The sequence below is a fragment of the Bubalus kerabau genome, chromosome 3, assembly GCF_029407905.1.
Source record: "Bubalus kerabau isolate K-KA32 ecotype Philippines breed swamp buffalo chromosome 3, PCC_UOA_SB_1v2, whole genome shotgun sequence".
NCBI lineage: Eukaryota > Metazoa > Chordata > Mammalia > Artiodactyla > Bovidae > Bubalus > Bubalus kerabau.
The window spans coordinates 77,695,276-77,719,856 of NC_073626.1; the positions used below are offsets into that span (position 1 = coordinate 77,695,276).

The following is a 24,581-nucleotide window of genomic DNA, read 5'->3' on the forward strand; positions in this document are numbered from 1 at the left end:
TAGAACATACATGTGACGATTGTTTTTAAAAATCAAAATTAAGATATTTTAATAATCCTACTCTACCTCTATAATATCAAAATGCCTTATGATACATTCTGTTTTAATTTAAAATGTACTAAATCATGGTGCATAGGCAGAAATTACGCAGTCATTCTCATCTCCATTTCTATAAATATCCGGCATACCTTTCCAGTTGTAAGTGCCTGGGGCTCCAAACGCAATGTAATGGAAGTCTTTAGTAAAAGTAGCTGCTACACCTTGCTGGCAAGAACCAAATTTTTCATGACCTCTCAACCGGCCATCACAAAAACTCCAGTCTCCTCCATCCATATCATCTTCAATCCTGAGATTCTGACTTAGGACATAGCACCTTCCAAAGATGTCTCGGGATTCCTGCTTCGTATTAACATGTTGTCTTTTTTCATATCGATGAGCACACGTCTGCAAGCAGATGAATAAAGCAGCCCACATGTGTTGGCAAACCTGACGTTTTTCATTACAAACCAATGAAACTGTCAACAATCGAGAGGTTAATTCTAAATGGGATGTTAAATGTGCCCTCATCCTGAGACCAGGTCAGAAAACCAGCAAATATTCCCCAAAGTTGCAAGAAGGAGACCATTATCTAGCACAGGACTTCTGTCTTACCGTCACCCAGAGAATAATGCTGCAATCTAAATATTGAAGGCCAATCTGTAATCCCCTGGAGAAGGAAATGGTAACCCACTCCAGTATTCTTGCCTGGGAAATGCCATGGACAGAGGAGCCTAGCAGGCTCCAGTCCATGTGGGCGCAAGAGAGTTGGATATGACTTAGTGGGACTTCCCAGGTGGCGCTAGTGGTAAAGAACCTGCCTGCTAATGCAGGAAACGAGAGACGCAGGTTTGATCCCTGGGTCAGGAGGATTCCCTGGAGGGCATGGCAACCCACTCTAGTATTCTTGCCTGGAGAATCCCATGGTCAGAGGAGCCTGGCAGGCTACAGTCCACAGGGTTGCACACGACTGAAGCAACTTAGCACACAAGCACACACACGACTCAGTGTTTAAACAACAACAGTCTGCAATTCACAGGCAATTTATGTGTAAATTTACCTGTCACATAAACAATGGGAAACACTTTATTTCATCTTCTCAATTTAATTGGATTTTAGTGGCTACATAAACCTTCATATCACTATGTTCATGAAAAGAAGGAACATGTTCCAGGGGAGAGAAATCATGGACATATTTTCACAGGAATTGGGCTAAAAACAAAGGCATTTTTCTTTTATCCATACTATTTCCTCATAATCAATCCTATCTTAACTTATCCTTTAAACTCTGAGATTAAGTTTATTTTAAAAGGCAGAGAGAAGCCTTTTAAAAAGGCAGAGAAAAATCATACTGCTGGGAGAGACTAAATAAACTCTAATTTTCACCTATGGGTATTCATGGCCACCCTCCATATAACACAGGCTAAAAATACTTTACAATGTCCAAGTCAATATCCTATAATGCATCTCCTTAGATGTAAAAATCCAATACTTGGTAGAATTCTCATTTTTCTCAAAATTTTACATAAATTTGTTACAGCAACCAGATTTTGAAAGAGACGGAAAGATCATCGTGATTCAGTCTGGTACCTCCAAGGCCACCCAACACATTCCATCGAACAACCCTTTTTTCTCGGCTACCACTTCTATCTGAAGTAGCCCAGAAAATAAAGAGTTTAAAATGATCTGATCCTTACTTTGCATGACCATTCCCATATTTTTGTAACTCATCTATAATAGCTGCATAGTTCCTAGGACAAAAACCATGTACGGTTTTGCTTTGGTTTTTCAAGACCACCTAAAGTTGTAGGGACATTCAGTAAAGGCTTTTAAAAGTAAGTTTTTTTGGATCTAAACGTTCTAAGGAAAAGCAGCTTGTAGAGCCGTTTCAAAGTAAATCAGGAATCACAGAAAAAGCAATGGTTTGATTTCCTCTTGACATCAATTCCTGCTGTATAGCAGTCAGTTCTCTAGAATGTACACTCTAGGCAGGCGGAAGCCGTCTGCTCTGTTCACTGCTATAAGCCCAGCACTAGCACACAACAGGCACTCAGCGCGGAATGGACACATCTCTCTATACTTACCACAACTTTGCCGCCTGGACCCTGGCTTTGGACAGTGACTCCCATCCACTGATCTTCCTTGCTTTCCGATGAAGGGTCAGCTGCGGAGAAAGCAGCATAGGTCACACACACAGCTAGGACTTCAAAGCTACTGCAACAGGCCATGAACCAATTAATGAACAAAAATGTAAGAAACAGCTTCTAAACTGCCTTGACTCCAAGTACTTAGTAAGTGCAGTTACTCCATAAAAATTGCTTTCCATCTTAAGAAAACAGGTGAGTGGTTATTGGTATGAATGTTTCACCAAATTGTTTACAAAAATATGTAATTCTACCTGGTGGCCATTCACCTTCTCTGACACCCAGAGTGCAAAGTACAGAAATGACCATCCAAACTAACAAAAAGGGAGTTACTTCTCTACATACCCTCAAATTTGTTACATAATAGCATGAACTTTGCTTTTCTGTACTGGAGATGGGAAAACAAGGCCTCAGATCCACTTTCTATCTTTCTATTGATGAAAAAAAGGAAAATGATATATTTATTTTTACCTCCTCCTTCCAAAAAGGAGAGAGGAAAACCAAAAATCTCACCGTGTGCTCTTCAGCATCAGTTTGAACCTACTGTATAACCCTACATCCAAAATGTAGGCATGATTTTCAATTTTGAATCATTACGAAAAGATCAAAATTAAACAACTTTAGGTAGGCAGAAGGAAAAATGCCAAAATGTTAAATAAATAGGGATTATCTCTACAATATCGGTGGGTTTAGGTTTCTTTCTTTACAGTTCAATGTCATTTACAGATTTCTCACAATTAACATATATTATTTTCCAATCAGTTAAAAAAAACTGTTGCTAAAAAGATTAAAAAAACAAACAAACAAACAAGAGAGGAACATAAACATGAAGCTGCAAATCTGCGTCAACCAAGAACGCCAAATTAGGTTTGGCTGCAGCTTCTCAGGACACCAACTGCTCTGCCCACCACACAGTCTATACAAAACAAGCCTCTATCTGAGATAGTAGGGAAATTTTATCCACGTCGTCCAGCTCTCACTTTAGAGAGATCTTATATTTAACAGCCTTTCTCCCTAATATTTTAACAGCAAATGAGAACTTTTGGCTGCTGAGTACAGGATACACATTCAATTTTCTGAACAATTTTTCAACAGTCTCCTGTAGAACCTCAACACATCACTAGGTGGCAATATCAATACACCATACCAGTTTGGAAACCAGGGTTGGGGAGACAGCAAAAACAGGGCAGCCAAAGTGACTTAAAAAGTAAATGTTCTCAGGGCAAGCAAGAAACAGTCAAGGCCCATGCAATTAAGAGAGGCCTTCTCTCCAAGAATAAATGCTTGTCCCCCTCTATCCTTCCTCTTGGAAAGGGCAAGTGGGCTGGCCAAAGGAACACTGAGCAAGCACAGAACACACCGTCGTTATCAAATTCAATTCGCGTGCACGGCCCCCGGGAGGTGATGTCGCAGCTGTACAAGCCTCCTGTTCTGTTGGCCTTCTGCAGTGGAAGGGCCACTGCGCGGGGAGCCCCCACGAGCAATCTGTTGACGAAACAGAGAATTTGGAGATTTGAGCTGAATGTGCATTTAACATTTAGAGCCAGAGCCGAGAGATATCTGAATTATTCTCTTGTCAAAAAGCCGCCTAATTCTCTGCCAGTTTAGGTGGTGAGGGAGAACAAAGGCAGAGCCCGTGGCACACAAACAAAGATGCAAGCAAAGCACAAGAAGAGGGGTTGCTGAAACAGGTGAAAGATACGCCCGCCTCTCACAGTATCAGCAGCTCTCTGCCGGGCAGGAGTCTGGTGTTTTAGAAGACACTTTCCACAGAGCTTGCCCCCTACACCTAAGCCAAGGACATCACAAGGAACTCAGACAAAACAAACACTCCCTCACTGGGGGAGAAAAATGGTCACATTAAACTGAAATGACAATACATCTGTTTCCAACACTGTGTCTTCTTAGGGTGGGGGCGTGGGGTTCAAAGGTAATTTTTGAATATCCCCCAGGTTTCCAGTTTATATACTGTTTAGTTGATTAAACCAGGTGGCCACTGGACTGAGGTGGGTCTAAGGCTATGGCAGCCTATGGAACCAAACTGAAATCCCAGCCTGTAAATGTCTCAAGGTTACAAAACCAAACCCAAGGGCAACCGATCACAAACAGGCGCACCCAGATGGTAAGCCAATCGAATCATTTCCTCGCTTTGCTTCCTTACTGTCCTTACTCTCTGTGTCTTTCCCTGCTCCTGCTGGTTCGACACTGCCAGGTTTGCACTGATTTCTGCTCAGATAAACTTGTCAAGTTTTTAATATGCCTCAGTTTACCTTTTAACAATTTAGATTTGGAACCAAATCTTTGCCTGAGATACAACTCGACTGAATTACTGTTTTGTAGCTTCTTTCTGCATCAATTCTCACTTTCTGGTACTTGGCCATCTGGACAAGCTCCTCTTCTATCATCCAATCAGTCTCCACCAAGGATTCAGGGATGGTCTGAGAGTACCTTCTGTGCAGTAGGCACCAGAATGTTCCCTCTCCCCTCCCACCTCAGGGTTCTTGCCACCTCCAGTAAGACAGGATCCTAAGCTAAACCCACAATCCTTAAAAGCTGACTGCTTCTCAGACAATGGGATTTTTAAAGATCCACCATCTTTCTGCTGTGTTCTTTTGCTAACGTCTTTTTTATTTTTTTAATTGAAGGATAATTGCTTTACAGAATTTTGTTGTTTTCTGTCAAACCTCAACATGAATCAGCCATGGGTATACATATATCCCCTTCCTGTTGAACCCCCCCTCCCATCTCCCTCCCCATCCCACCCCTCTAGGTTGATACAGAGCCCCTTTTGAGTTTCCTGAGCCATACAGCAAATTCCTGTTGGCTACCTATTTTACATATGATAACGTAAGTTTCCACGTTACTCTTTCCATATATCTCACTCTCTCCTCCGCTCTCCCCATGTCCATAGTCTATTCTCTATGTCTGTTTCTCCACTGCTGCCCTGTAAATAAATTCTTCAGTACCATTTTTCTAGATTTCGTATATGTGCATTAGAATACGATATTTATCTTTCTCTTTCTGACTCACTTCACTTTGTATGATAGGTTCTAGGTTCATCCACCTCATCAGAACTGACTCAAATGTGTTCCTTTTTATGGCTAAGTAATATTCCATTGTGTATATGTACCACAACTTCTTTATCCATTCATCTGTCGATGGACATCTAGGTTGCTTCCATGTTCTAGCTATTGTAAATAGCGCTACAATGAACAATGGGATACATGTGCCTTTTTCAGCCCTGGTTTCCTCAGGGTTTATGCCTAGGAGTGGGATTGCTGGGTCATATGGTGGTTTTATTCCTAGTTTTTTAAGGAATCTCCATACCATTTTCCATAGGGACTATATCAATTTACATTCCCACCAACAGTGCAAGAGCGGTTTCCTTTTCTCCACACCCTCTCCAGCATTTATTGTTTGTAGACTTTTTGATGATGGCCATTCCGAAAAGTGTGAGGTGACATCTCATTGTGGTTTTGATTTGCATTTCTCTAGTAATGACCAATATTGAGCATCTTTTCATGTGTTTATTGGCCATCTCTATGTCTTCTTTGTAGAAACAGCTGTTTAGGTCTTTCGGTTGCTAATGTCTTAATTACCATCAGTTTTACAGTCTTTGGGGTCTGGCTAACTGACAACAAGGAAAAGAAACAAAGAGAAAAGGATATACAGCAGACACTGGACAGAGAGAAACAGAGCTGAAAGAGCAACCAGGCTAGAGCTGGGAAAAATGGCTGGGAACACAAATGTAAACCAACAGCCAACTCCCAAAACAGAAAAGCCAATCCCAGCCTTCAAGAAACTCATAACTCTCAGATGCAAATAACAAAAACTAAGACAAATAATTACACCACCCTCTCCCAGCTCAACGACAGACAGGCCTTATTGCTTTTGTCTTTGCTATGATCCCAATAAAGGATTTAACATATTTTCTTTTAAAACCAATGCAGTGCAGTAGCTACAATGGAATAAAAATGCACTGAGAAAACAGAGAGGGGTGCCAGACTCTGCCAGGGAGAGCCAGTGAAGCAGACCTTACAGAACACTGGCAGACTCACTCACATGTGAACCCGGAGCCCTAGCACCATCCTTCCCCCTAGCCCCTCGGATGGCAGCACCATCAGCCTCTACCTCCAATCCGTCCAGCATTTACAGGATGAAGTAGCACACTCCAAGGTACAGAACTGGAAGACACACTGGGCAGGACTTTGGGGCAGAGCAAGGCCAAGGGCTGCTATCCCACACCTATTTCGTTAACATCATCCTTGCTTGATCCCAGGGATTCAGACCAAGAGCTGCAAGGTCAACTAGCCTAGACCCTGTGAGTGAACAAGTTCAGTGACTCAGCAAGGGTGAAGACGGAACCCTGTCCAGGTACTGGAAAGGATAAGCAAACTGCTGGGGTCAGAAGCACAGCATGTGGGCACTGGAAGCACTGGAGAATGTGTTCAGCCCTCTAACTCTACAGATGAGCAAACAGAGGCTTTTGGGAGGAGGGCAAGTACTCTGCCCCTAAGGTCTCCTAGGTAGCTGAGAGTCAGGGAAAAACCTACTTTGGAGCCATGTTCTCTCCATTCCTTTAAATTGCTTCCTAGGAAATAAAACCCAGGATTTTTCAGGTGTTTACAGTCCAGCTGGAAGGGCAAAACCTACACAAGTGAAACACTGAAACAAGACCAGTTTCCTTTCCTGACAGATTTAAGACCAATTCAGAAAGCAAGAGGGAAGGCAGAGCATTTTTGCAGCTGGGTGGGCTGAAGGTCCGGAAGAGATTTCCTATAAAGGTAATGATGACTGCAAGGGAAAGAGCAGGCCAGGAGTTCCAAGGTTATTACAGTGTATCTTCTCTGACCACTTCCTCTCCTCATCCCCACCCAAGGAGCCTGGCAAGCTACCCCAAAGGCAGGTATTGGGCTTGTTATTTCCTGTTGACCGTCCTTGCTCATTCCTTCGTTTATTCACTCCACAAACATTTAAGAGCCTCCTAGGATGAGTAAGAATTGCCCCCTCTCCTTGCCCAACCCTGGCCCTGCAGAAGCCAGATCCATTATCTTTAAATTGCAGGGAGGTAGAAGCCATGCCAAGGTGGGGCAGAGTGCTGTGCCTGGTCCAGAGGGCGCTAAATCTGCCCCAAGGAAGTGTCACCTAGAGATGTCAGGAGCTGGAGGTGGCCCCGTGAGGGGCATAGCACGTGCAAAGGCTGACAGGGAAGGAGCCAGAGTTAATGGAGGCACAAGAATCGGCAATGCAACAAGAAGGGGATGGGCATCCTGGTCTGTGGAGCTCCAGGTTCTGGTGCAAAGGGCCACAGAGGCGCACCTGCCGAGCAGGCTGGCTTCCCTTTAGCCCAACAGGTGCTTCCGGGTTTCCTGTTGTTGACAATGCTACGGAGATTGTTCCATTTACATAGACAATCCTTGAGATCAAGCTGCTCCCTCCAGCTCCTTCCAGCCATGACCCCACCCCCACCCCGCCCCCCAGCTACCTGGGAGGACTTCTGCCTCTAGGGTACCTGCAGATTTCCTGTTTCCCTGACCCTCTAACACACAAGCAAGACAGACTGGCCCTTCAAGTCCAGTTTGCTGGCTGGTTATAGGAGCTGAGGCAGCAAAAATTTCCCTTGTGCTATAAATGCCAAGCTCCTATAGAAGATTTTGGGGTGGGGGGGACAACACGGAAGGAAGAGAGAACTTGACAAAACGAGAGAAACGTGCCTCTGGAAAACAGTGTTAGTTGTCACATTGTCTCCTGTGTTCCCAGCCCTGTCCTTTCTCCCAGGTCCCTGCTCTAACTGCACCCCATTCCGTGAAACCCACACTTAGAGGAAAATCAGGAAAACAATGGGGAGGGCAGGTGGAGCTCAGTCAGATCATATCAGAGTCCTAGAAAAGGTAAGGAAGCACTTTGATGGAAGAACCTGGTACCCCCGCTCCCCCGCATCAAAGTCAACAATTGACAGGTGTCTTAATCCTCAAGGTAAAGTTGCCCTTGTTTGTTCAGGAACTAAGCAAATTCTGATTTCTGCTTAGAACCAGCCTTTGTCACAAAAGATCACAACCCATTCGCTAAGGCTATGCCTGGCAAGGACAAAGAAATGAAAACAGAGCTGTATGTACCTAGTCAATGACATTGGCCTGGTGCAACCCCTCTACTTCCTAATTAAGTCTTTTAGGACCTGGGCACTGGCCTAAGCCAATCGGAACCAGCCAGCTCCTGGGATAGCACAGCGAGTGCAGCTCTAGGAGGGGCAGCTTGAATGTGGGGGGAAGACTCGGGCCGCATCCAAATCCACTTTCTGCTCAAATCCTACTTTTTTGCCCCCTGTGAAGCTGGTTTTAGTGAGCAGCAGGCAGTCTGGGCACTGCCTGGATGCCCACAGCAACTCCTAGGACCCAGGCAGCAGCTGCCAGGCAGTTCATTTTCCTTTAAGCAGCAGCAGCAGCAGCAGAGGCTGCTCTTCTTACTGACCCACCCAGGATGAGTAGAAGAATTCAGAAGTACGGTAGCAACTCACATTCAGAGTGACAGGGATCAAGGGACCTAAAAGTTATGGCCTTCAAAGGGAAATGGTGGAAATTAACAGAACACGATCCAAGAAACCTATTCCCTTATCAGGTCAAAAGAAAAACCGTAATCAAGGAAGGGCAAGAGTCTGAGTTTGAACTTAGATTGTTTTAGACACCAAAATGAACAAGAAAAATTACTTCCCAAATTGCTTTCCACAGGGCCAGTAGATGATCACCTCCCCTGTTTTCAAGCTGTACTGACATAAAAACCGCCTTGGGATTCTAACATATTGGAAACCTACCTGTAAGATACAAAACTCAAAATGTGCAAAGCCACATCATCTTTAAAGATGAGAAATAAAATTTGAAATAGTGAAACACAATGTCAAACTACACAACTGTGGCAGTAACATAAATTCAGGTCTTTGGAGTCTAGATCAAAATTCTTGGCACAAAGATCCAGGACCCTATCATGCTAATCACAAAATTATTTCAAACTTCAAATAAGCCTTACTCCTGTTTCCTATAGTCAAGTTCTCTCCCAAATAGAGTCGGTATTCTTTTGCATAACTATTAATACAGCAACCAAAAGTTCTCAACACTGGGGTACTTTTAAAACTCTAAGGACAATAGCAGCTTTGCTTCATTGTTTTTGGCACTAATTCATTTCCTCAAGGATTAAAGATTCTGTCTCTAGCTATGCAACTTTGTCCCAGGAAATGTGAAATACTGCTTCATTAGAACAAGGACACTATTATTGCTTAACTTAAAACACAGCCTTCTTAGTTTGTCCAAATTAAGCCTTAAAATAGAAGATGACAATAATAATTCAACTGTCACCTCTACATTTAGCCCATCTTCGAGTTCAGTCCTTAATTTTTAACAGTAATAATGACAAATGGCAAGAAATAAAAATGAAAGAATTTACAGTAGAGAGCAACAGATTCCACATTCATCCCAAGACCCTACTCTCGGGGCAAACTCCTTTTTTTTTTAATTCTGGATTTTTTTTAAAACTCTGTAACTCTAGATATTATGCTGATACATTTATTTCTCAATTTATCAGTTTTAGACAATTAACTGTTGATGCCACAATAGGAAAAAGAGAGAGCTTAAACTACGAGCTACTTTCCCTCCTATGTTTAATAACTACATTATTTCTTCTATTTGCTACCCTTTATGTTTCAAGTAATGTATTTTAACTTTTGTTTCCCCTTCATCAACTTTTGACAAAAAAAAATTTTCCATTCCCCAGTTAGGAATATGATGCTATCAGCACTGTTTCCCCAACTTTCCTCTTGGTTTCTCTAAATCCCATTTTTACACTATTATCAGAACCATTCCCATTTACATTTTGTGTTGTAACCCCAGTTTGGTCACCTGTTCTTTTATATAACCAGGTAAATGTTATTCAGTGCTGAACCAAACAGCGTTGAAATTACTCTCTATCAGGCACCACTATCAGAAGGGGGATATCCCTGGTGGTCCAGTGGATAAGACTGCACAACTCTTGAACCTATGCCCTAGAACACACACAACCAGAGAAGCCTGTGCTGCTGCAACAAAGTGTCTGTGCAGCCAAAGTAAAATATAAATAAAATCTGAGAAAAGCTCTTGGCCCCCAAGGGTATTGTTCCTAGCATCAAGGTCACACAGACTTGCTTTCCTTACATTCTATCAATTGTTTGGTGTGCCTGACATTTGGACCACGACTTCTGCTTTCCTTGGCATTCTCATGACCTTTATTTCCCCTTCCGTTGTTTGCTTCCATTCCAACCTCTATGGTTTCTAAGCTCCCAGTCATACCTTGGGTGGAAGTCAGGAGCTGTCTTTGCTCAGATGTCCTCCTCAGGGCCCTTGGAGCTCCTGAGTGTTCTTCTAGAAGCAAGGTCAGAGTCATCTCTGGCTGTTATATGGGGTCATCCTAGCCCTTCCTTTCATTGCCCTCTCAAGTTGGTCTCCTTTGACCTAGGAGCTCATGTTTTCCTCTTATTTGATTTTCTTAAATGTCATCCTAAAGAACAGTATATGATAGGTAAACCGAGTCCCTGCATATTCAGAAATGTTATTTTGCTCTGCTCTTGACTGAGAGCTTGGGTGTAGGATCTAGGTTGGACAACACATTCTTCAGAACATTGACATTAGTGCTCTAATTTATTCCAGAATCCAGTGTTGTCAATGAAAATTCTGACGTTAAGTCCTATTTTCATTTCTTAAAGGCGACTTTTAGGCTCTGCATTTTATCCGAGGCACTCCGAACAGCGCAACAACAGTACCTATGTTGAACCATTACTTACTCACCGTGTGCTGTGGGGCTTCTTTCAATCTACAGAGCTAGGACATCAAGTTCCAGAGAATTCTCATGGTGCATCCATCATATCACTCATTCCATTTTCTATTCTTTCTGGAACTTCTGTTAGCTAGTCAGGTGTTGGACCTCCTGGATTAATCTTTACCTTTTCCTTCCCTCTTTATAGTTCTGAGATTTGACTTAATTTTCTAGTATTTCTAATTTTTAAGTTTCAGCAATTAAATTTGTAGTGTCCAAAAGCTCTTTGATGGATTGTGCCTTTCACATAACACACCCTATTCTTGTTTTGTGAATTAACATATCCTAGAAGGGTATTCCCCCTCTGTTCTTTCTGCTTCTGGATTTTCTTCCAATTTTCCTTCTGGTTTACTTCAGGCATTCCCTTTTATGCTGCCAGCTCTCATCACATGTCTGATAATCCTTGCTCTGCTCTTGTCTAAAAAAGGTCAGTTTTTGGCTCCGTCTCACCTCGATCAGGAATTCTGAAAGGGAGTTCTGGGTGGGGCCTGCTGACAGAGGAGTCACTTTAGGCTGAGTAGGGAGCTGCTGTCATGACTGAAAACCCGTCTTCAATGCTAGAGGTGTGCTAAGTCGCTTAGGTTGTGTCCGACTCTTTGCACCCCCCCATGGACTGTAGCCTGCTAGGCTCCTCTGTTCATGGGATTCTCCAGGCAAGAGTACTGGAGTGGGTTGCCATGCCCTCCTCCACGGGGTCCTCCCAACCCAGGGATGGAACACGTGCCTCCTGCATTGGCAGGCAAGTTCTTTACCACTAGTGCCACCTGGGAAGCCCCAATGCCAGAGGAAGAAGGCTGAATTCCTAGGGTGCCAGCATTCACGCTAAGGAAACCTAGCTTTCCCTAGCTGTTTTTCAAATACGGTAACTGCGTCACTTACGTCTACAAGAGTCCATTCTTATCTCTGAGATGTAATCATTTAAGCTTCGTAAAACATGCACCTGTCAACATTTCCATCCCCTTTCCCCCTCAAAAAAAGTACTATGTTTTGTTTTGCCAGAGTGTTAACTGCCAGCATTCTATACTCGAGAGAGACAGGAATGAAGGTGTTACCTGGCACCTGCGGTCCAGCCTTCAGACCTTCACCTCCAGACCCACCCCTCACTCCCAGTCCCTGCCGCAGCTGAGGGGTCTCAGGGTGGACACAGGGCTGTCCCTGCAGGATACACTCCTGAGTGTGGCTCCCTCCCTTGTGAAGTTATAAGTCAGATCCCAATCTGCTTTCTGCCTTTAGTAATAATCTCTCAGCCATCACGGAGCCTTGAGGAGCCTGCAGGGGAACCTGTACACCTAGTCAGCCATCTGAAACCATAAATCAAAATCCAATCATTTTTGAAGGAATCTGAAGGAATCAGATTTTTCACCCAGCCTAGAGTCCTTGAGGTTAGAAGATGAATGTCCTTCTCCCAGCTATTACCACACCATCTCTATTATAACCGCCACACCTCGAATACCAAGGATGCCTCATAAGACTCCATGCATGGGGGGGGGGGAATCCTTTTTTAATCAGTTTGTATATTTATGCCTTTATGAATGTAGATGAAACAGTCCACTGACGTGATCATTTATACAAAGGTTTTGAATAACATTTTATTTAATATTCATCTAATAGTTTTATTTCATGAAGCAATTAATTGTATTCAAACTCCAAAAGCTGCTTTGACATTACTTTCTGAAGGCACTGTCTAACCAGTTTTTTCAAAGCATTTCTAGGACATTTTCAAGTTTATAACCACATCCAAGACTTGCAATTATGGTGTGAAATCCTGAGAATTATTACTAAATGTGAGCTAAACTTCTTTGCCTTTTGAAATCAACATATTTTACTTAAATATTAAAAAAAAATTAACTTCCATCAGCACCCACAATTATAACTGATCGAGGTCCCTTTGGGCTACTGTGTTTTCGGTAAACAAAACTTTGTCGCTCAAGTAAAGTAATCAAGAGTGCAGCTCTCATTAAGAGAATGATTTTATAAGGGCTCAAATATCAGGTGGCATAATTTGGGGATAAAAAATAGATTTTGCCTTATATTTAAGGATATACAGAAAACAGCTCTAAAACCCCCAAGTTGGAGAGCTCTCTGTGGCGGACAGGCATCTTACAAAAGGCCCCAGGTCATACTTTCTCCTCTGAAAGGTCTAGGCCCTTCCACACAGAGGCCACACTGTAGTGAGTCATTTTTGGTCAGCGTGTCCACAAAGTGGTTAAAGCTTCCTGCCCTTAGCTGGGCTGACAAGGTGCAGGTTTCCCCAGCACACGCCTGACTCACACCTGGGGACCTGGGCCCCTTTTATTCTCAAAAAGGTCCCAGTTTGGTAGACAAATTATACAGTCCTCCCAGCCTCAGATACAAGGAGAGCAATGGAACCTGACTGATGCAACAGCCTGAATTTAATAATGCTATCCCTGACAGTCTAACTGTGTGGCTGGGTTTGGCCACAGTCATACAGCTGCCGGGGAGTTTATTTTGGCCTGGGAGGCCCTACAGTCAATCTCCACGTGACCAGGCTACCCGAGAACAGCTTGTCTGGTCACCAAAGCTCCACTGGCCTTCTGAGAGCCCCTCTTCTGGCCAGACTCAATCTCCAGGTGTCCACCAACAGAAGCACTGTCCCTCCTCTGCCAAGGACCAGTGATAAACAGGGAATGTCCACACCCCACTCATCACCCCTGGCCACCATCATCAAACCTGATAACTGCCCAGATTGCTAGAGTTTTATCCATTCCTCCCCTCCTTCCTTCTCCACCAGGTGAAGAGAACAGGAAGCACTGAGTCTTACCCATGCTTTAATCTAAACTCTGCCTCTGGAACAAATTCCTTCAGAGGAGAGAGGGCCTGCTTCTCTCTCTTTTGGAATCAGTCAATCAGTCTCAACTAGAGAATCAGTCAATCATCAGACTAACCCCCTTGTTAGGCTTTCCAAACAAAGTGTATATCATATATGTTATTAAAGTCATAAAACAAACTATTCTTTTTTTGATGACTGGTTATTTGGAGATCTAAAAATATATGCGAGAACTCTGCACTCACAAGCATTGACATCCAGCAGCAGTCAGCTGTGCGCTAGCAAATATTATTGTATTAAACATGTACTATTAGTCCTAAAGAATCATTTCCAAACAACCTGAAAACTAAGTATAAGTATGTGGGCTAAAAGTCGAGCCTTCCAAGAAGTAGTCAAATAGGAAACAAACCGGTCTTTTTCCAGGGAAGTCACTGCTATTCACAATCATGCAGCAAGTGACCCTCTGCCTGGCTGAGTGTCTGGACACGAAGTCTCTGCTCTCACACAGGTCAGGGGCATGAGGCACCTAGAATGCATCTCCATGAGGGCACAGATCTTGCTGTTTTTGACCCAGAGACCCATCCCAAATTCCTGGAGCAGGTGCTGGCACATGGGGATGCACGTATTCACTGAACAATGACCACAGCCCAACCCCCTCCAGGTGGGATGTGTAAGAACCACTCTCCACTGCCCTGAACGGCAAAGAAAGTATCAGAGGTCATTACTACTAAGCAACCTGGTGGCAACAGCCATCTATAACAAGACCTTGAGTTGAGGTGTGTTCGTTTTCTGTGGCTGCTGTAACAAGTTACCACCAACTTAAGTGGCTTGAAACAGATTTCTTATCTTACAGTTCCTGTAGTTCAGGAGTCTAGAATGGGTCTCATTGGACTTAAAAAAAAAATCAAGGTGTTGACAACTTTCTGAAGATTAGATTTCCTTACCCCGCCAGCTTCTAAGGTTGCCTGTACTCCTTGGCTCACAGCTCCTTCTTCCATCTGAGAAGTTAGCAGCAAAGCACCTTCAGATCCCTTTCCTGCTTCCCTCTTCCACATCTGTAAGGATCCCTGTGATCACACTGGGCCCGCCTGGATAATCCAGAACTATCTCGCTGATCTTAAATCAGCTGATTAGCGACTTTAATCCATCTGCAACTTGAATTCCCCTTTGCCACTTAACGCAGTCACAGGTTGGGGTGGTGGTGGTGGCGGGGGGGGGGGGGCGGGGGCGGTGTTGAGGACACAGACTCTGTAGGCATTATTCTGCCTATCAGAGCAGGAAATCTAAACAGTCTCTTTCATACTGAATTGTACACACACACCAAGAACTTGACTTTGGAACAGCATCCTAAAACGCTTTTGCTGAGGCTACGTCTATGTGAAGAGCACACTCGGGGGTTACCTTCTCCCTCCCTTTTGACCCGTTTACACTAGGCTTCTTACAAACCCCTCAACTACTATGCTCTCCTGGCTCAGCACGCTCCTCTCCCACCCCCTGGAATCCTCCCACTCGCCTCTTCAGGTCACTGCTTAAAAACCTTACTGCACCTTCCAGCCTAGGTCAGGTCCCACCTCTTGGAAGTCCTCCTTTACTTGCCTCCACAGCATGACCACGTCAGCAATCCTAACGTGAGAGGCGCACCAACCACCTGCCCCACCAGAAGGTGGGCCCCATGGGGCCGGTGGCACGTCTGCTCAGCTCATGCTGGGCCCCCCAGTGTCCAGCTTAGGGCACAGCACTTAAAGGGCACTCAACAAGTATTTCTAATGAACCAAGTTCATCTCAGTAATACACACAAAAGCAAAGTTCACTTTTAATAATTTCAACACAGCAGATTTAAACTAAACTGAGAACCCCACCCGGAGAAGGCAATGGCACCCCACTCCAGTACTCCTGCCTGTAAAAATCCCATGGACAGAGGAGCCTGGTAGGCTGCAGTCCATGGGGTTGCGAAGAGTTGGATACGACTGAGTGACTTCACTTTCACTTTTCACTTTCATGCATTGGAGAAGGAAATGGCAACCCACTCCAGTGTTCTTGCCTGGAGAATCCCAGGGACGGGGGAACCTGGTGGGCTGCCGTCTATGGGGTCGCACAGAGTCGGGCACGACTGAAGCGACTTAGCAGCAGCAGCAGCAGCAGAGAACCCCACCACTGTTTCTATAAGTGGCCCTGAGAAAGGAGAGGAAAATGGGGAAACAGCACTGCCTACCATCACCACACTCCCCACCCCTTGGCCGAATTCCAGCAAGTCAGACATTCCTAGAGGGCTCAAGTTGGTTTTCAAAAAAAGTCTGTATTTTGTTTTGTACGGTGATGTCTAAACTGTATGTCACAGCTAGAATTATAAAGCATAATGTACCATTGTTTTAAAACATTTTTGCCAACGAATTTGAATAAATGATGGTGAAATGCAGGCAGCCAGTTTGAGCACACGACCTTTCAGTCATCCACCTGTTCATTTTCAGGAAGTATCTCCATGCCCCCACTTCAGGACCACTCTGCCTACACAACTCCCTACTGCAGTTACCTATTGGGAGGCATCAGTGGTTCCAATTTCCAGGATTCCTACCAATGAACACATTCCCAGGAGACTTAAAGGAACCTAGTCTTCCCTCATGGAATGCTCAGCAACACCTTACATAGACAGCACTTGGCCTCCATGGCCCACACTGCATCTGGGAACCAAAAGAGGGGCTGGGGGGTTTCAAAGGTAGCTTTATATCCATGCTCTTACCCATGACTCAGCTGCAACAACACACACCAAAATGAGCCCATTCAGTGTGTTATGAGAGAAAGCGTTTGAAACATCACTTATCAAATGAAGCTTGAATTTTGCTCCTGGTTTTAAACACATAGAATCTATAGACCTAACGTTTGTGAATGCCTTTACTTGACCCACATTGGATTCTCAGCAGGATTACTTATAGATGAGAAAATACAGAATTGCCCTGTTCCTATACAGGGAGTCACCATGTCTAGTCCTGTGACATTGCTACAGTGTTACCACATCACTTGCCCTCCACGCCCCACCGAGAGCCTCCCTTCTGCCAGGCTCTTGGCTCATGCTTCCACACTGGGCACATGCTGTCCACTCCCTGCAGAACATCTGTCCCATCCCCAACTCCTCCCTACACTCCCACTCAACTCCAGCATCATCTCCATTGGTGACGTCCAGCCCTCTCTGCCTCCTCAGGTGCTGGTGGCCACAGGTGGACCAAAGCTCAGTGCTGGTATCCCTTTGGGCAGATCCCCTGCCTACCAACCCCTACCAGGCCCCGGGTTCCTGGAGGAGCTCACAGATCCCAGCTTGATCTCATCTGAGCTCCTAATTTTAGGGGAACAGGAATCAAGGGTCAAAGAGGACCTGTCCAGGTCCCCTGGTCAATTATGCAGCCTACATTTCAGACCTTAATAGTCAAGACAAGTAATCACCTGGAAAAAGGAACTAGAAGATCAAGGGAAACTGGACAAGGAAACGGACTACATTCCACCTCTTTCTTAATCAAATTCTGAAACCGTATTTCATTCACTGAGAGAAATCCCCAGAATATCAAATTCCTCCACAATCTTACCTCAATCTAAGATTGAGCGCTAGGGGCTCCTCTTCTGTTAAGACTTTGTCATTGTTCAGTTGCTCAGTCATGTCCGATTCTTTGTGACCCCATAGACTGCAGCATGCCAGGCTTCCCTGTCCTTCACCATCTCCCTTAGCTTGCTCAAACTCATGCCACTGAGTCGGTGATGCCATCCAACCATCTCACCCTCTGTCGTCCCCTTCTCCTCCTGCCTTCAATCTTTCTGAGCATAAGCGTCTTTTCTAACAAGGCAGCTCTTCGCATCAGGTGGCCAAAGTATTGGAGCTTCACTGTTTGACTTTATGTGATAATTCGGGGGGGGGGGGGGCACCACATGCAGAGCTTTGAACTGTGGGCTCACTTCCCTTATGGAGAAGCAGAGGGACCCCAAAGTCTCAGAGACCCCATGTCTAGTTTCATGCTGACCCTCTAGTCTTATCTAACCAGGAACTAGACGGGGCAGCTGGAGGAGAGGGCAGGAGGCCTGTTTGAGCCTGCTGATACTTGCCAGGTTTATCTTCCTGCCTTGCCAGGAGCTCCAACAGATCTTGCGAGTTTTTCCATGTCTCTGGCTATACTCTTGTCCTGGGGCTAGAAACACCTTCAATTAACAGGTGACTCTCAGAACATCTGTTTTCTGTCCAGGCCTCTCCACTAAGAACCACACCCCAACACCCAGCTGTCTACTGGATGTCTACACCCAGCATCTCACAATTACTGTGTTTAACACTGAACTCAGCTTCCTTCCACCCAACTATGCTCCCCACAAGTCTTTCCTCTCTTGATAAATAAATACTGTCCACCCAAGTTTCTGCTCTGGCCAGAAACCCAGGTGTCACCCTGGACTCCTCACTTTCCCTCACCTCTCACATCCAAGGCATCAGGGCATGCTCTCCCTTCTGACTCTATTCTACCCTCACCCACTTCTCAGTGGCTACTTTGCTATCAGGACATGAGCCTCCATCTGGTCACACCTGGACAAGAGTAGTACCCTTCTGGCTGGTCCACCTGCTTCCACTCTCATCCTACCCAAGCCCATCTCCACAAAGCAATCTCTGCTCTCTCTACGTCTTAAGTCACATCACATCACCCCTCTTCTTAGCCCTCTCTTGGTTCCCATGGCCACTGGCATGGAATTCAACCACCCGCCACGCTCCACAAGGCCCTACAGAACTGCCCTTTACCTGCGGCTTCAGCCAGGTGAATACTCCTGCCACACTGGCCTGGCTCCTGTCATTTGAACACACCCACCTGGTTTCCATCTCAGGGTCTCTGCAGCTGCTTCCTTCAGCTGAGAACACTCTTGCCGCAGACCTTTGTGGATTGCACCCTTTATATCCCTTAGGGCTCAACTGAAAAGTCACTTTCTCAACTCACCCTCCTTACTAGCAAGAGCTCTCCGCTAAGTCAGCCTCTACAGATTCGCCCTGTGTAAAGACTGTCGCAGCCCTCAGCAGCACCGAAAAAGATGTTCGGCGCTTTGTGTCAACTGCTTGTCTTCCTCGCACTGGAATGCTATTGGCTCCAAGGATGCAAGGGCTCTTCTCTTACTCCCCGAACTCGCACCTAGAGCAGTACCTGGCAGGTCGATACTGCTCACACATCCCAAGATTTGTCTTAGCAAATAGACCGCACGTCTGAGGAGGGAGCAAACTACTCACCTTTGTACGAACTCTCTAATTACAAAGTCCTTAACATAAGCATTTTTTTTTAATGAAATATCTATGGTTTTATTTATTTATTTTAGGTCACACCGTGTAGCATGTGGGATCTTAATTCCCCGATCAGGGCTCAAATCCGTGTCCCCTGTACTGGGAGTGCAAAGTCTTAACCCCTGGACCACCAAGGAAGTTCCCTTGATTCAACTATGTCTCAGCAATTGGGAGGTAGGTATCTGCATCGCGGAGGTGAAGAAACTGAGGCTCAGATGCAACCTGACACGGCTGGGGCTTCAAGCCCAATTACCTTCTCACTGCAGTGGCAGCCAGCCCCTGCCGTCTGGCCCCACACCAGCCACCTGCCCCAGCTGCCCCTGTGCCCCTCACTTGCCCAGCACACAAAAGTCTTGGTGCCTTGGCTCACACCATCCCGCCCCCAATTCACCAAATCGTCCTCAACAACTACTTCCAATTCCAGCTCTAGGCTTTATGCATCAAGACTCTGCCTCAAGTTTCACCTCTCCAAAGTAAACTTGCCTGGACAAGGATTTCTCCCAACGTCATTCAAGTCGACTATTCCTTGAGGGCAAGAATCTGGTGCCATTAAAATAATAATAATAATAATCATAACCTCGAGGGATGTTTGACCAAGAAACACCAAAACCCTATTTAACTATATCATCTGGCTGATCCAGTAGGGCAAGCATGAGCCAAAATTCACAGTAGAACAAATCTGTTCACCTCCTAGTCTTGGGTTTTCACATTTACACAGAAAGGTGATTTAAAGGCCAAGGCTCCTTTTTCTCTATGATCTACAATCTCACTTTCAAAAGACTTAGATTTCTAATAACCTGCTAAGAAATCTCATGAGAAATACATACCCTACTACAAATCAGGGTAAATAAGCGATTATTAATAATACACTGGGGGCTTCTCTGGTGGCTCAGTGGGTAAAGAATCCACCTGCCAATGCAGATGACGTGGGTTTGATCCCTAGGTCAGGAAGATCCCCTGGAGAAGGAAATGGCAATCCACTCCAGTATTCTCGCCTGGGAAATCCCATGGACAGAGCAGCCTGGTGGGTTACAGTCCATAGGGCCACAAAGATTCTGACATGACTGAGCACGCACACACACACAATTATACACTGGAGCTATCATCTCTCGTGCTGTTTACAATGCATTAGGCACTCTGAGTTCTTTAAGTAGACACTGTGACTACCACCCATTTTACAAATGCGGATGCAGTTTCAGAGAGGACAAGTAACTTGTCCGATGCCACACAGCTGGTACATGATCAAACTGGGGCTGTGTCCAGCACTCCCTGAACTTGCTCTACACCACTTCACCGAAAATCTCCTTTCTGCTTCATTAGCTAACATCACAAAAGCACTTTGATCGATCCATCTTTTTTTTTTTTTTAAGTATTTTACAAGAGTTATAATTAAAGTCTAGAAAGTGCTTTGAGATCCACGCCACAGGGGCCCAAAGGATACTGCAGCCATTATGTGGATCTTGAAACCAGTCATTCTTTCTTGGCCTTCCCAACATTTCTTGAGACTTTTTTCCTGTCTCCTTGGAGAAACATGCTGTTACTAAAATCAGTCTCCAGTGACTATGAAACTCCTGCAACGCCTGAGCCTGAGGGTCTAGTTATTACCTGACTCGGTAGGTTTTAAACAGGTGTGTCACTGACCAAGAACAAGAGCGCTCATGCAATAAAGAAACACCCAAAGCAGAACATGTTTTTATCACCCACAACATGCAACTCCTCTTCTGGCTCAGAAACCTCCACTATCAACCAGGGGTGGAAAATGTGAAATCCCAGCACCAATTTCAACTATTTAACTGGAATGCCAACAAGAGCAGTCAGATAGCAACATGGAGAAGGGGATGGGGAAGGAATTCTGGTTCCAGCCCTGGCATCAATTTTTGGAATAACCTTGGTTCAACACTTGCTTCTAATCTCCCAACAACAAAGATTTAAATAATCTCAAGGAAAAAGAATATAATTAGCACCCAGTAAGACAAAATCATAACAGATACTAGCCTATATGGAGAATGGCCAAGAATTCCACTTCAACAGAAAATGATACAAGTATAAACATATAACCAGGTTATTTTAAAAAATTAAATCATCAGATGCAAAGCAGTTTTTTAAGCTGACCAAGCAACTCATTACCAGTAAGACATCACTCAAGGAGTTATGATAAAAATGCTTTTGATAAAATGCTTTTATCTACTGTAGTAAGAACAGGAAGAATGAAAATCTCCCAGCAATCCTGTTCTTTCAGTTTTACAAAGCAGCTGCTTGTCCAAAGTGCCACTGGCTCACTTTCTATGCTTCTGAATTGTCAGATACCTGACTTTCCAGTTGCCAAATCAAATCACGTTTGTCCTTCTAGTGAATTGTCCTTTCAAGAAACCAAGTCCGAGGACCTGTCTGAATTGGACCCTGAGCGCACCCTTCTATCCTTGACCTTCACACAGTACTCGGTACATAGGCATTTAGTGAATTTCTGGTAAATGAAATTTTATCATTATCATTGCATTTCATGATTTTAAATGCAAGTATGTTGTTACTATACAGTTTTTCTATGCCAGTAGACTAAGGGTATAGTCAGTGCTAACTCAAAAAAAAAAAAAAAAGATTCATTTCTTAAAGGCTGTTACCAAATAGCTCATTTGCGAAGGAAAAAGCGACATTTCCATTTCCACCAAGTTTCAGTCAAATACTTTTAATAAAAACCAAGAAAAGGTACATTTAACAAGTACACACCTGGTAGGTCAGCATATCCATTTGAATATTTCAATAGCTTAGGAAATCCAGATTTTTCAATGTTTTGACAAGGAAATGAGTATGATCACATAGTTTATTTTTTAAATGAGATAACTAAAGCAACAGGCTTAGTTGCTGTGCCAGAGACCATTGGCTGGTACCCAGGGCCGGTTTTCCCCTTTTTCCATAGTAAAAGAATTTGTAGCTGGGCACAAGGCCACCCTTGAGAAAGACTACTCAGCCCAGCCTCCCTTCCCTGCTGGCCGTGCCGTATAACTTGGTGCTGCTGACCAGGACTCTGACCTAGTGGCACAGCACTGCCTCCAGGAGCCGTCTCTGAAAGTGCGGACATATGGGCCTCAGCTCCCTTCTTTGTCCCCCTGTCCATCCTGCCTAGAGTGCAGATGCTACCATTGTGGACTATGAGCTTGAGGCCTGGTGGGGCAGCAAGGAGAATGAGTCCTGGGGTCCCTGATGCCTCAGACCAGCCACCCAGACTTTCATATCCAGGAGCAACAACAAAAACTACACAAAAGCAAAACCAAAATAAATTTTTCAGGTGACAAAAGGATTTAGAAACAAGATGCTGGGAACCACAACAAAAACACCATTTAAAGTGTACATATATATATGCTGGTAAGTTATTCATTACAGCACAATAAAGTATGATTCCGTAAGGGAATCTTGATTCTTATCTCCCATGTTCTATTCTGAAGTAATCACTTTATATTTTGTTTGTTTGTTTTTTCTGGTGATCTCTGAGGCAGGTTTCAGGGTTTGGCAATGCAACAAGAAAGATTAGGAAAAAGTATTAAAGCGTGGGTGGAAAGCTAGTTAATCTGAAGAGTGAAATTTAAGGTAAAAGATATTTGAACCTGGAATTGACTAGGTGGCCAAAGATTTAAAGCAGAAGATTAAAGAAAAAAGCATATTTCTCTTAAGACGTGAATAAGTTGTATATTATTGCAGTGCTTTTTTTATACATAGCAGGTATTTGTAAATGATGTTGAATTCTAGGTGAATCCTCAGTTCTGACAATCTGACAAACAGATCAAGCTGTAAATATGTTTTAAAATTAAATTATAAAGCTAGTTAAACCTTTCTAACAACTAGATTTAATGTTCATGAAGACATATTAAAATGCTACCTTTTCCATATTACATATGAAAATATTCATATTAAGTACAAACTGGAGACTGGGAATCAGTCAAGATTCTTTGATACTTCAAAAGAAAAAAAAATTGACTTCAGGAGAATTGGACTAATTTTCTTATCTAGATTTTAAGACTAGAATGCCAAAAACAAAAATACGAAAGAAATTAAAACTCCTTATTAAAGTGATCTATGAAAACATTGTTACTGGACATTGAAAGAACTTGAGGCCTTTCCTCCAGAAAACAAGGACTTGATTGTCAGGCTAATACTATGTGTTTGTTCTTATTAAAAAATCATTTCATTGAAAAGTGCTTTAGTGATATGAACTTCTGGTCTACTTGGGAGTTCTTCCATTTAAAAATGTGCTATTTGCATGGGACTATTGGAATCTTTTTTCTGCCCCCTCAGTTTCCCTTCCACTGGATAGGACTGAAGCTAGATTTCCCCCTTTTCATAAAGGAATAAAAAGTAAATATGTTGTTTGTAAACTGATGTTTAGTATTAGAGTGAAAGTTGAAATACTTCAAATACATTATAAGCCTAATCCTAGGCAACTTTGTAAAATACATCTCTATCTTCTGAAACTATGTTCACATTGCTTTTCAAGATATTTTAAGTTATGTTTTTTTCCTCTTTTCAGAGCTGCTGCTTTGAGGCTTTTCAAAAAAACTGAGGTGTAATTTATAAAGGGCTACATTTTTTTTGGTAAGGCTTCTTTTAACTATTGCCGGATGTTTTGCTCTAGTCCTCCAAGAATGGCCATTTTATTTTCAGAGTCACTTCTAAAATCACAGGGTCTTTAACCCTGGGGACTCTGGTGTCTGAGTGCTAATTCAGATTAAAGCTTGAGTAACCTCATTGCTTCTCACCCCATGATAATGGAAGAAATACTTTGCTGTAGTTCTAGACTAAAAAGTTGGGGAAGAAACTCCATTTTCTTTTTTGTACAAAAAAACAAGCTATTGTGCAGAGTTTTTCCTTGTTGACTTCAGCAGATGAATTGGACTGATAAGTGTTAATTCAGATTTAAGAAATCATCTGAATCTTGGTTTGAGTAGATTTGGGATCTACATGTAATATTAACTAGATCAGATAGCTTCTATATTTTCACGTGTATACACAAGCTTTCTCCACCCTTGTCAACATCCATTAGTTATTAAACTTGGTAAAATGGCATTGAAACATTACAACAATGTTCTGTTGTGCCAGTTTTACAAACTTTTACAGTGCAATACACATTATTTTTCAGAGACAAACAAAAGGTTTATTTCTCAAGGTTCCTGCTGTTCATTTTAGCAGCATTTTATGGAGGATCTTTTACATACACTTTTAATAGATGGAAAAGCAGACTGCAAAATCTTTTTTCTTTTTAAGCAAACCATGTACCAGGTTTTTGGTACAAATTGTGTTAAAATGAGTTAAATTGTATTCTATTAACCCATATGAGTGTATTTCTGCGAGCACAGTTATGCTGAAATAAAGTTTTAAAAGGCAAAAAAAAAGTGTACACATATATTTATAGAAGACAAGTTACACTGCTAAAACATTTACACTTTTGCCACCCTACTCCTGCATTTAAACACGGCATTTAAAAATATTGGCGAATTCA

General features: G+C 43.5%; 1 protein-coding gene across 3 annotated transcripts in view; it reads right to left on the bottom strand.

Moving 5' to 3' along the window:
• The window catches only part of ITGA6 (integrin subunit alpha 6), an 87,700-nt gene that overhangs the window by 43,141 nt on the left and 19,978 nt on the right, over positions 1 to 24,581 (bottom strand). For all 3 annotated transcript variants that reach the window (XM_055572224.1, XM_055572226.1, XM_055572225.1), the window contains exons 2-4: positions 3,541 to 3,665; positions 2,121 to 2,200; positions 189 to 444 (exon numbers count right to left, since the gene is read on the bottom strand). In XM_055572224.1, coding sequence (XP_055428199.1) covers positions 189 to 444; positions 2,121 to 2,200; positions 3,541 to 3,665 — 461 coding nt within the window. The remainder of the gene's footprint in view (positions 1 to 188; positions 445 to 2,120; positions 2,201 to 3,540; positions 3,666 to 24,581) is intronic.